At 38.7% G+C, this 12,458-nt stretch overlaps 1 protein-coding gene across 1 annotated transcript in view; it reads left to right on the forward strand.

The window, feature by feature from the left end:
- HELZ (helicase with zinc finger) overlaps positions 1–12,458 on the forward strand; it is a 164,149-nt gene that overhangs the window by 136,385 nt on the left and 15,306 nt on the right. The window contains exons 29-31 of the mRNA XM_021716430.1: positions 24–213; positions 397–631; positions 1,554–2,070. Of these exons, the coding sequence (XP_021572105.1) occupies positions 24–213; positions 397–631; positions 1,554–2,070 (942 nt within the window). The remainder of the gene's footprint in view (positions 1–23; positions 214–396; positions 632–1,553; positions 2,071–12,458) is intronic.

The following is a 12,458-nucleotide window of genomic DNA, read 5'->3' on the forward strand; positions in this document are numbered from 1 at the left end:
CGCCGGGGGAGGCTTGGGGTAAGTCCCGCTGCCGCCGGCCGAGAGCGGTTCGGGGAGACGCTGCAGACGCCTGCGCCGGGTCAGGGCCCACCCTCTTCTTCCGAGGGCGGGCCGGCCGGCGAGAGCCCGTCACGCACGGGACGGTCAGAGTCTGGTCCGAAGGCCCTTTTGCGCCTAAGCCTCCGGCTGGCGTTCGCTTCTGCCCAGGTGTGGGTGAGGAGGAACCGTCGCCACGCCTGGTTTCTCTGATACTCAGGAACGGTCGCTTTCTGCCAGAACCGAGGTGTAGCTGTTTCTTTGCCCCCGTGGGAAAAACCTGTTTGTAAAAACTCTGGAAGCGATTAACTTGAAACCCCGAATGCATACAAGCTGAACTGTCCACAAATGTGTTTGCAGATCGTGTACACGGGAGCGTAGCCCTGGAAACACTAAGACAGCAGCAGGCTCGGCTGCAGCAGTGGAATGAGCATCACGCCTGTCTCAGTCAGGGCAGTCTTCCATATCCCCACCACCATCATCCCCACCTCCAGCACCTTCCTCAGCCGCCCCTCGGGTTACATCAGCCGCCAGTGAGGGCAGACTGGAAGCTCAGCAGCAGTGGTGAAGATGAAGCAGAAACCACCTACTCCAGGTATCCAGGCAGACTCGAACGGCTTCTGGAGTGTGACACCCCCACGCCCGCTGTGTTCTTTTTGGATGTGGTCTTTGTAGCTTCAGGCTGGAATGCAGCCTCCAAGAAATTGGATTCTGGCCTTCCAGGCCCATGCTACACAGTTTCCTCGATTGACTCTGAAATGCGGATAATTTGTTGAGAAGTAACTCCTGCACAAATCTAAGTGTGCAGGCTCTACTGTGGCTTGTAAATTCACTTGGCCTCTTGCTTTGTGGTCTCTCCTGCAAGGGAAACATGCCATCACTTGGGCATTTTTTTCATATTCGACACTCAAAGAATGAATAAAGACAGAAACAAATTAGTGTTTAAAAGTTAAATTTTACAAATTTAATTTTCGTCTAGTGGTGCAGAATTCTACCTTTCTGTAATTATAGCTACTTGTGAGTGTTTGGTCCTAACTCTCAGCTTATTTTTATGGCCAGTGTCACATGTTACCTATGAACCATTTCTGAATCCCTTCTGAATAATGTCCACTGTCATGGTGACCTTTTATGACTTCTAGTTATCAAAGGCAGAAATCAGAGAATTTCCCTTCAGAGAAAAGGAAGAAATCAGATAATTGAGTATGTTTAATGTCTTCAATTCAGCGTCTATTTGAGTATGCTTACATTAGAGATTAATTGATGTTAGTTCTAATTATTGTTATTTTTTCCCTTTATTTTAAAGATGTGAGGTACAATTCAGGTTAGGTATACAAATGTTCATTATGCAGATACCCTTGTTGATGAGGTGTGCCCCTCCCTCCCCTTCCCTGGCATTTTCCTAATTGTTAATATTATGATTTTGTTTGTAGAAGTTACACATGTAGTTGACTAAGTTCTCCTTAATGTAATGGAGGCTTTCTTGTGTTTTCTCCTTACATTTCATCATTTTTATGTAGGTTTCAAGACTTAATCAGAGAACTATCTCATCGGGATCAAAGTGAAACCCGGGAACTAGCTGAAATGCCCCCACCTCAATCGAGACTTTTGCAATATCGACAAGTGCAGACAAGGAGCCCACCAGCAGTCCCTTCTCCCCCTTCCAGTACAGACTACAGTAGCCACTTTTCTAACTTTAATGACAGCAGCAGAGACATTGAAGTAGCCAATAACCCAGCATTTCCGCAGCGCCTCCCGCCCCAGATATTCAACTCTCCGTTCTCATTGCCTTCTGAACACCTTGCCCCTCCTCCCTTGAAATACCTGGCACCCGATGGAGCTTGGACTTTTGCCAACTTGCCACAGAATCACCTGATGGGGCCAGGTTTTCCTTATGGCCTACCTCCATTGCCTCACAGGCCACCACAGAATCCTTTTGTACAAATACAGAACCATCAACATGCTATCGGTCAAGAGCCATTTCACCCATTGTCATCTCGAACAGTATCTTCTTCTTCGCTCCCTAGCTTAGAAGAGGTAAATGTCTTTCTTCTTATTCGCCTTTTTTTAAATTTGGGGAATAGTTGACTGTGGAAAATAATGATATTTGTGAATTTGATAATAGTGGACAGATTTTATTGAATTTAGTAACCTTTTAAAGATCAACCTTTCTTGAAATTATTTTAATTGCCCCCCTCTTATTGTGGTATTTCTGATTTTGTAAAATGGTCACTATCATTGAAACGTGAAGCCTCTTAATTAAGAGTCTTTTATTGCTGTTTGGAACATTGAACATCTGAGGACTCTGTTCAAGCAGCTTTGTCTTTCCTAATCTAAGGAAATGATTTTCAGTGATTCGTTCTTCACTTGAAGTTACATGTGTTAGCTGCACACTTCGGCCAGGGCCAGGCCCAAGTGCCGGGCCGCTGCTCCTCCTGCCACTCATGTCGGGTCTCGGTGGAGTAACCTGCATGCAGCGAGACTCTGATTCCGCCTGTCAGAATCTTCAGGTGTTCAACATAAAATGGAACCTAAGCTAAGCACTTCGAGGCAGACTGAATTTTTGTCTTGAAAGACTTATGTATTTCCAAAGAGCATCTTTGTGGACCTGTGTTGATATGAAAAGCTTAGTAATCTCTAGGTTATAAAACTTCCAGAATAGGACCGTTTGGTGCAGACTGCACAGATGTCTAGCAGATTCCATCAAGTTTGCAGTGATTAAAGATAAGAACGTGCAAAGCTAGTTGTGATCATTGTCAATCAAGATATCTTCTTAAAACAGGATAAACATTTTGAATTTTGGTAAATGAAAAAAATTTTTTTGATGGTAGCATAATTTTGGCTGTTCTAAAATGATTTCTAAAGGCCATGAGAAATACTTGATTTGCAGACTTTACAAGTTCTCTGCTAAAGATGCTAATTAAAAGTTGTTTCATAGGGAAAGTTATTGTAAGTGTAGCGTTTTAGAGGTAATTTGTTAAAATTGTTCCAATATTAATTGATTGACTCATTCTGCAAAATAACTGCCATGAAAACAACTTACTGCTATTTTAGACTCCTAAAGTAAGTTACAAGCATAATAAAGATGAATTGATATCTGTATATATGTATGTGAAGATCTAGGATTTTGGAGCCATACTTTGCAGAGATTTGATACACTTCTGACATTATTTCAAATTATCATGAGTAATAGCTTTATAACTGAGTGGTCATATAACTTATAGTTAAGTAATGTTTTATTCATGATAAAATTCACATAATATAAAATTCTCCACTTCAAGTGTACAGCTTAGTGGATTTTAGTCTATGAACAATGGCACATGGACTTTTGCCAAGTTGCCCCACAGACTCACCTGATCGGGCCAGGTTTTCTGCCTTCCTCCATGCCTCACAGGCCACCACAGAACCCTTTTGTACAAATACCGAACCATCAGCATGCTATCTATCGGTCAAGAGCCATTCTGCCCATTGTACAGCTGTCAGCTGCTATCTAATTTCAGGGCATTTCATCAGTCTTAGAAGAAACCCCATAACCATTTACATTTATTCCCCAGTCCTCCAATTCCCAGCCCCTAGGACCACTAATCTACTTTCTGTCTCTATGGAGATACTTCATACAAGTAGAATCTACATTATGTGGCCTTTTGTTCCTGGGCTTTGAAATCCATCCACACTGTAGCACATATCAGCAGTTCTTCCTTTTTTATGGCTAAATAATACTCCATTGTATAGATATACTGGTTTGTTTATTCATTAATTGGTGGACGTTTGGGTTGTTTTCATCTTTTGCCTATTATAAATAATGTTGCCATGACCATTCTTGAACAAGTTTTTGTGTGAAAGTATATTTTCAGTTCTCTTGGATAGAAGTGGAATTCCCAGGTCTTACTGTAACTCTATGTGTTTAACTTTTTGATGAAATGCCAAACTTTTCCCCAGTTCCCTGCACCATTTTATTATTCCCACTAGCACTACATGGAGGTTCAATTTCTTCACATTCAATTTCTCTCCTTTTCTTTAATTATAGCCATCTTAGTGGGTATGAAATGGTATCTCATTGTGGTTTTTACTTGCACTTCCCTAATTCCTAAGGTGTTGAGCATATTTTTGTCTACTTATTGACCATTTGTACATTTTTTTGGGAGAAATGTCTATACACATGCTTCAGCCATTTTTAAAAATGGTTGTCTTTTTGCTACTGAGTTATGAGAGCTTTTTGTTTGTTCTGGATGCTAGGCGCTTAATCTTCTATATGATTTGCAGATATTTCACTCTGTGGATTGTCTTTTCACCTTTTTGATAGTGTCCTTTGATACACAAAAGTTTTAGATTTGAGTAAAGTAAAATTTATCTACTTTTTCTTTGGTTATTTGTGCTTTTGTTATCATCCAAGAAATTGTTGCTGGATTTCTTCTAAATTTTCTTCTAAGAGTTTTATAGTTTTATCTTTTCTACTTTGTTCTTAGATCTGTTTTGAGTTAATTTTTATCCATTGTGTAAGGTGGGTGTCAAATTCATTCTTTTGTGTGTGGCTATCCAGTTTTCTTAGCTTCATTTGTTGAGAAGACTCTTCTTTACTCATTGAGTGGTCTTGGTAACATTGTCAAAAATCAGTTGATTGTAGATGCTGGGTTTATTTCTGGATTCTACGTTCTTTTCCACTGACCTGTACAGCTGTCTTTATGCCAGTCCCACACTGTCTTGTACATTGTAGCATTGTGGTAAAGTTTTAGAATAGGATGTGTGAGTCCTTCTACTTTGTTCTTCTTTTTCAAGATTGTTTTGGCTATTTTTGGTCTCGTGAATTTTTCTATAGGAGTTTTAGGATCAATTTGCCAATTTCTGCATTAAAAAACCAACTGGATTTTTTTTTTAAAGAATTGCTTTAAATCTGTAGATCAACTTTGGGAATATTGCCATTTTAACAGTATTAAGTCTTTTAGTCCTTGAACATAGAATATCTATTTATTCCTATTTATGTAAGTCTTTTAAAATTTCCATCCACAGTATTCTGTAATTTTCCAAGTATAAGTCTTATGCTTCTTTTTCATGTAATCATAAATGGAATTGTTTTCTTAATTTCATTTTTGGGCTGTTCTTTGCTAATGTTTAGAACTATAACTGATTGTATATTGAACTCTTTATTAGCGCTAATAGGTTTATTGTGGATACCTTAGAATTTTTAAATAGAAGATAATATCAATAAAGAATGATAGTCTTAGTCTTCCTTTCCAATCTCAATGCCTTTTATTTGTTGGTATTGCCAAATTCTTGATTAAGTGTTTTCCTGGGTGCTGCAAGCTTTTTGTTCCCTAGGTTCCCAAAAAGTTGATAATGACAGCTTTTGCCAGTTTTGTCTTTGCTTTTGTGGATTTGATTTGGAATTTTTTACTCTACCATTTTGCTGATATCATGATGTTTTGATTTAACTTGCAAAATGAGTCCCTAATATGTGAGGAGAACTGTGTGCCAAAGGTTTTAACAGCTTATAAAGTTTTATAATACTTCATACTGAATCAATCTACTTTAATCACTGATCTTTTTGAATGGTCCTTAATTTTAGAATTTAAGATCTTTGCATCATGATGCTCTTAATATTCGATATTTCTGTTTATCTGAGAGTATGTGAATACGTACCTTCTATTGTCATTGGGTTCCTAGCATGAACTTACTTTTGTAAAAACATTTGGTCAAGTTAATTTAGAAGCATGAGATTCACAGAGGATGACTAACTTGCAACACTGGAAAACATTCTTTTATGAGGAGAAAATTATTTTTGCCACATTGCAGATTTTCACACTTTCACATTTTCAGTGTATTAGTCTTCCTTTCCAATCTGGATGCCTTTTATTTCCTTGTATTGTTTAATTCTTAATAAGTGTTCTCCTAGTTGCTGCAAGGAAAAGTTTTGTGTGTTCAAAATGATTTTGCATTAATCATCTTAAAGAATGAATGGTTTATGTGCTTGCTGTTTATTTTCAGTCTTTTAAAATAATTTTTTTGGTGGCTCATGCCTATAATTCCAACACTTTGGAAGGCTGAGGTGAGAGGATTGCCTGAGCCCACAGGTTTGAGACCAGCCTGGGCAACTTGGTGAGACCTCTTCTCTACAATAAATCAAAAAATTAGCCAGGCGTGGTTGCGCATGCCTGTAGTTCCAGCTACTTGGAAGACTGAGGCAGAAGGATCACCTGAGCAGGTCAAGGCAGCGGTGGCTGTGAGTATGCCACTGCACTCCAGCCTGGGCGACAGAATGAGACTCAGACTCAAAAAATAATAATAAAATACTTTTTTTTAACATTAGCAACACAGAAAAATGTCTTATTTCGCTCCATACTATGTATTCTTTTGTTGCCAGAAACCTTGGTAGATTAATCTTGTGGGATCATAGCTGGATGTTAGTTCAACAAATAACTTGTATAGAGATAGTTTTTCATTTTATGTTTCGGTAGTTTTTTCTTTTTGCCGTAATTTTGATTTGCTTTTCACAAATGAAATATGTGATCAGCATGGCATATATAGAAATTAGACAAATTACTTACAATTTCACTATACAAAAATAGCTACTGTAATATTTAGCCTTTCTTAGCATTTAGAGATATGAATGTGTGATTGATTCATGGAGCGGGATGAATTATTGGGGAAAATTGAAACAGTTTTCCCCCAGTTGCTATGCACACCTGTATCACTTCTGAATGAGATTTGACCCTATTCTGTAACCTCTTTTGCTACTTTCAATTTTTAGAATATTCTCATGTAGATCATTCAGGTTTAACTTCATGAGTGCTCCTTCACTACTTCAAAAGCAGTGAAAGCCATGGCCCTGGGCTGGGCTGCAGACCAGTACTCACTGGCAATATTGGTACATTGCTCCGATTTGATTTTAAATGCCAGTGGAATCTTGGGATTAGGATTTAATTTTTCTCCAGATATTTAGCCAGTTGTTTTCCTGTCTTTATTAAATTATTGCATTCTCACTAAATAGAAGTAGTGTCTTATCAAATACTTGATTCCATACAGTAGCACTGCATCATACTTGCATGGCAGCCACTGCTGTTGGAGGTAGCGGATGTAAAAAATGAAACACAGAAAGAAACAGTAGATGTTAATTCTTGGCCTCTGAGCTTCCAGGGGGTTCGTTTCTTGTAATTTTGGCGTGGTTAAGGATTTTTCAAAGATGGTTTTTATCTGCATGAGATTTTTCACTTTGCATGTTAACTTTATAATCGAACATCCAAGTAAGATGCAATTCTTCAGTATATACTGATATCTGTTTCTAGACTTCGTGCTTGCTTCTCTTCATCCACCTGTATGTTTCTGTACCAGAATTACACTGTTTTAATTTTTGAGCTTTTGTAGTGTTCTAACCCAGTAATGTAAAGTCTCCCGTATTACTTTTTTTTGCCTTCCCATTTCTATTTGTTGAGGGTGGGCCATTGTTTGGTTTTTCTACTAAAATAAGTTTAGAATACCTTTAAAAACGCTTTCCTTCTGCCTCTGTAAGCTCTTTTTACAGTTATTTTATTTTATTTTATTTTTGTTTTTTTTTTTTTGATTTGGAGTCTCACTGTCGCCCAGACTGGAGTGCAGTGGCCGCTCCCGGTCACCGCAGCCTCGACCTGCTGGGCTCCGGCGATCCTTCCGCCTCAGCCTTCCAAGTAGCTGGAACTACAGGCGCACGCTACCATGCCCGGCTAATTTTTTTTTATTAATTGTAGAGATGAGGTCTCGCCAAGTTGCCCAGATGGGTCTCTTTTTACAGTTTTAATTGAACTACATTACCTCTATAGCTTAGTTGAGGGAAAGTTTGTTTATGCAGATATGTTAAATGTTTCATTTAGGAAATGGCATGATCTTTAAAGTTTTAATTTATTTCCTTCCTTTTTCCCTCCCCAGCCCCCCTTCATTTATTTTTCTTTTCTTTTTTCTTTCTTTCTTTGTAATGTTCATTTAAAAAATTCTGTAGCATGTTAATTCAATCCCGAGCATTTCTAATACTCTTAGGATAATTTGTTCTTGTTTTTTTGTTTTGGTTTGTTTTTTTGGTTATGAATAACTTTTTTCCATTATACTTTTCAGTTATTTTATCTTGAGAGACAAATACTTATTCTTCTTAAGTGGGCATAGTTTTGCCAAGTTAAGAAACTTTATTTAGCACAGAATCAGCAATACTGATTATATTGTGGAATAGTTTGTTTAAAAGTGCACATAAGGAACTGGGTATGGTGGCTTAAGCCTGTAATCCCAGCACTTTGGGAGGTGGAGGTGAGAGGATTGCTTGAGCCCCAGGGTTCGAGACCAGTCTGGGCAACTTGACAAGATCTTGTTTCTACAAAAAAATTAACCTGGTGTGCTGACGCGCACCTGTAGTTTCAGCTACTTGGTAAGCTGAGGTGGAAGGATCACCTGAACCCAGCAGGTCGAGGCTGAGGTGGCCATGAGTATGCCCCTGCACTCCAGCCTGGGTGACAGTGAGACTCCAACTCAAAAAAAAAAAAAAGTCCTCATAAGGCATAAATGGGAAATCCTTTCTGAACATGTCTCTATAAAACTCTCAGCATTGGTTTATGAAGCTGCACATTTTTGTGTTGCGATGGTGATATTACTGTAATGGCTTTTTAATGAAAATTGAATGCTTATAAGTCACTCATTTTGATCAGCTTTTAGTAAATCAGCATTTACTTACCATCTTAGAGATGATATGCATGTTCTGAGATGTTTCTGCTTTGAAATATTTCTTGTTTGATGTGTTTGCTCACTTGCACCTTCAAACAACTCTAGTTTTGAAGTTAGTTGATAGTTTTGATTTCAATCATCCCTCCACCCAGAGTTTTCTTTCATGGAACAAAGTGTTGCACAAATGTAACTTGTTTATAATCTTGGTTGATTATTGATGTACTCTGCCTATTCTCACTTTAGAGTTGGATGAGAATAGCTTATGACTTGTGTTGTATAACCAGGTAGAAACATTGCTGTCTTCTCTATCTTCTCAGAGAGATGGTTATTGTATGGTACCTAACATACAGTGATGAACAAATTAATAAATTAGACCTCTATGCTTAAATTATCAAAGCTAATTATTTAAATGAAATGGTCTATTTTAATTAAAGTTTCTAGTGCCATAGATGATGAGACTTGGAATTTCCACTGAAGTATTTAACTCTTCCTTAGTTATTAGTTTTGATAGAATAATTATAAATAGAGCCCCATTTAACTAATTTGCTGGTTTCTTCCCCAGTTATTTGTTTATACATGTACTTGTGAAATGACTTGCTGACCTCATACTTTAGATATATATCTTATAAAACAGAGTAAACAAATTAGAAATTTTTACTTAAAACTGACAACTATCTTTTACAGTGGAAACTTATACAATTTCACAATTTAGGTTTTTTTCCTTCTTATTTAAGTTTCATGTATTGAGCCTGCACAGTTGCTCACGCCTGTAGTCCTAGCACTTTGGGAGGCAGAGGCAACAGCCTGAGCCCAGGAGTTTGAGACCAACCTGGGTAACTTGGCGAGATCTTGTCTCTACAATAAATAAAAAAATTAGCTGAGCATAGTGGTACACACCTGTAGTTCCAGCTACTTGGAAGGCTGAAACAGAAGGATCGCTGGAGCCCAGAGGTCAAGGCTGCAGTGAGCCATGATCTTGCCACTGTAGTCCAGCCTGGGCAACAGAGGGAGACTCCGACTCAATAAATAAATAAATAATAAATTTCATGTATTGAATGGCTTTTGAAACGTTAGCATTGTATTTTGGTATTTGGAAAGATATATTAGCAATAGAATTAAAAAATAATGACTGTATTTTTAGTACCATAACAATTTCGCAGTTCAGTGTCAAGAATATTTGTAAGCCGGGCTCGGTGGCTCAGCCTGTAATCCCGCGCCTTTGGGAAGCTGAGGTGAGTGGATTGCCTGAGCCCGCGGGTTTGAGACCCGCCTGGGCAACTTGGTGAGACCTCATCTCTACAATAAATCAAAAAATCAGCTGGGCGTGGTAGCGCATGCCTGTAATTCCGGCTACTCGGAAGGCTGAGGCAGAAGGATCGCTGGAGCCCAGCGGGTCGAGGCTGCGGTGGCCGGGAGCGGCCACTGCACTCCAGTCTGGGCAACAGAGTGAGACTCGAACTCAAAAAAAAAAAAAAGAATATTTATAAGCATGCACACACATATGGATACTGAACCCAGAATCTTTGTGAATTGCTTAAAGAATAAGGCTTTAAGCAACAATAATGAAACTATTTAAGATGGAAAGACTGTAAAATTAAGCCTGAATGTTAGTCATTGATAGAGTTGTTGTCTAAAAGTAAAGGAACAATCCAATTGACTGGAGATGTGTTTAGAAGGAATGGTCTCATGATGGGGGAAAAAAAAGGAACTGGGCAAAAACAATAGGAAACAAACAAACAAAAAATTTCAAGAAATAAGAAGAGGAAAGAAAGTTTAGTTTATGTGTCTAAATTGCCTCGGGGCCCACAGGACTGAAGTGCTGATGGAGATATAAAGGGCTTTCTCTGTCAGAAATTGTCTTCTTTTGCAGATCTTTTTCTTTCTTTCTTTTTTTTTGAGTTGGAGTCTCATTCTGTCACCCACGATGGAGTGCAGTGGCACACTTAAAGCCACTGCAGGCTGGGCCTGGTGGGCTCAGGTGATCCTTCCGCCTCAGCCTTCCAAGTAGCTGGAACCACAGGCACGTACCACCACACCTGGCCAATTTTTTGATTTATTGTAGAGACGAGGTCTCATCAAGAAGTTGCCCTGGCTGGTCTTGAACCCCTGGGCTCAGGCAATCCTCTCACCCCCGCCTCCTAAAGTGCTAGGATTACAGGCATGAGCCACCATGCCGGGCCAGACCTTTTTCTAAAATTTGTGTTTGTTTTTGCCTAGAAAGTTTCCTCTGGAGGGGAAACGTCAGAAATGTTAAACTTGTTGCCCAGAATGCATGTTCTATAGTTTTCCTCATTTAAATCACATAAATAGGCTTGGATTTGTCATCACACTTGGAATATTTTAGCAAGTATATACAATTATTGGTTGTTAAAACTGATAATAGATTATGTTTCAACATTTTAATACTAAAGAGTTAAAATATATGCTCATTGACAAAGACTTTGATTTATTGAAAACTTTAGAACTAGCCAAGGTTTAAAGGTCATTTACTTTAACTCCCTCCCTTTAAAAGGAAACTGAGGCACAAAGATATTAAAGAACTTGCAACTTAAGCAGTTAGTAATTGAAGAGGAGCTGAGACTCCTGGCCATCCTGTGCTGTCAGAGAGTACCCTACTTTCCAGGTCTTTGTACCAGGAGTACGGTTTATTCTGGGAACATGAAAAATGATTGCAATGATACAGAGCTAGGTGTGAGGGGAAAGCAAGGTTATGTTCTTGGAAATAAAGAATTAAGCCTCCATTTGTATAAAGGTTTCCTTTTTTCTTTCTGGGTGGTGGGGAGAAGGGAAGATGATTGGTTCATTTTTGAATTCTTGATTTCTTGAAATCTATTCAGTTCTAGCTGCTAAATATTTGCCCAAGTGCTTAATTTAGATATCTCAAATATCAGAAAACTAACTCTGCAATGTACTTAATTTCTCAGTATTCCTCGAGAATAAGACAAAAATTCTCCAGCACCGCGTTTTCCCAAAAGCTGTAAAATTGATTGATTAATTTATTTTTCCTTTTTGAGTTGGAGTCTCAGTTCATCGCCCAGACTGGAGTGTAGTGGCATGCTCACGACCACCCCGGGGTCAAACCTGCTGGCTCAGGTGATCCTTCCGCCTCAACCTTTCAAGTAACTGGAACTACAGGCATGTGCTACCATGCCCGGCTAATTCTTTGATGTATTGTAGAGATGAGGTCTCACCAAGTTGCCCAGGCTGGTCTTGAACCTGTTGGCCCAGGCAATCCTCTCACCTCGGCCTCCCAGAGTGCTGGGATTATAGGCTTGAGCCATTGTGCCCGGCCTTATTTAGTTTTAATAATGATAATTCTTCAAAGAAAGTGAAAATAGTTTTGAGTTGAAGAGTAGACTTTTATTGTAAACTGTTTTATTTGCTATCCAAACTGACATTTTCTCATTGTAAGAGATGTCGTATTCTATAATTGATAACTTGTCTGTTCCATATTCAAGAAGAGTAAGCAAGAACCAGGTAGAGTTGAGGCAGCTCAAAACATCACAGCAGTGTACCTGACATTTTTCTCTTAGATGTAACATTACATTCATTGCAGTTTGTTATAATTATTTATTACAATTTGTGGTATCTCCTCTGTTACCTTGTATAGGAAAATATTGCTTGGTGGGAAAATGCTGTTTGTAAATTAGAAGTGCCCTTGCCTGTCAATACTTCAAATAGTATTTTTCTTTATTTTTTATTTTTATTTTTTTTGAGTTGGAGTCTCACTCGGTCGCCCAGACTGGAGT

Source organism: Carlito syrichta, unplaced genomic scaffold (assembly GCF_000164805.1).
Source record: "Carlito syrichta isolate Samal-C Ts95f unplaced genomic scaffold, Tarsius_syrichta-2.0.1 Scaffold308813, whole genome shotgun sequence".
NCBI classification, from domain to species: Eukaryota; Metazoa; Chordata; class Mammalia; order Primates; family Tarsiidae; genus Carlito; species Carlito syrichta.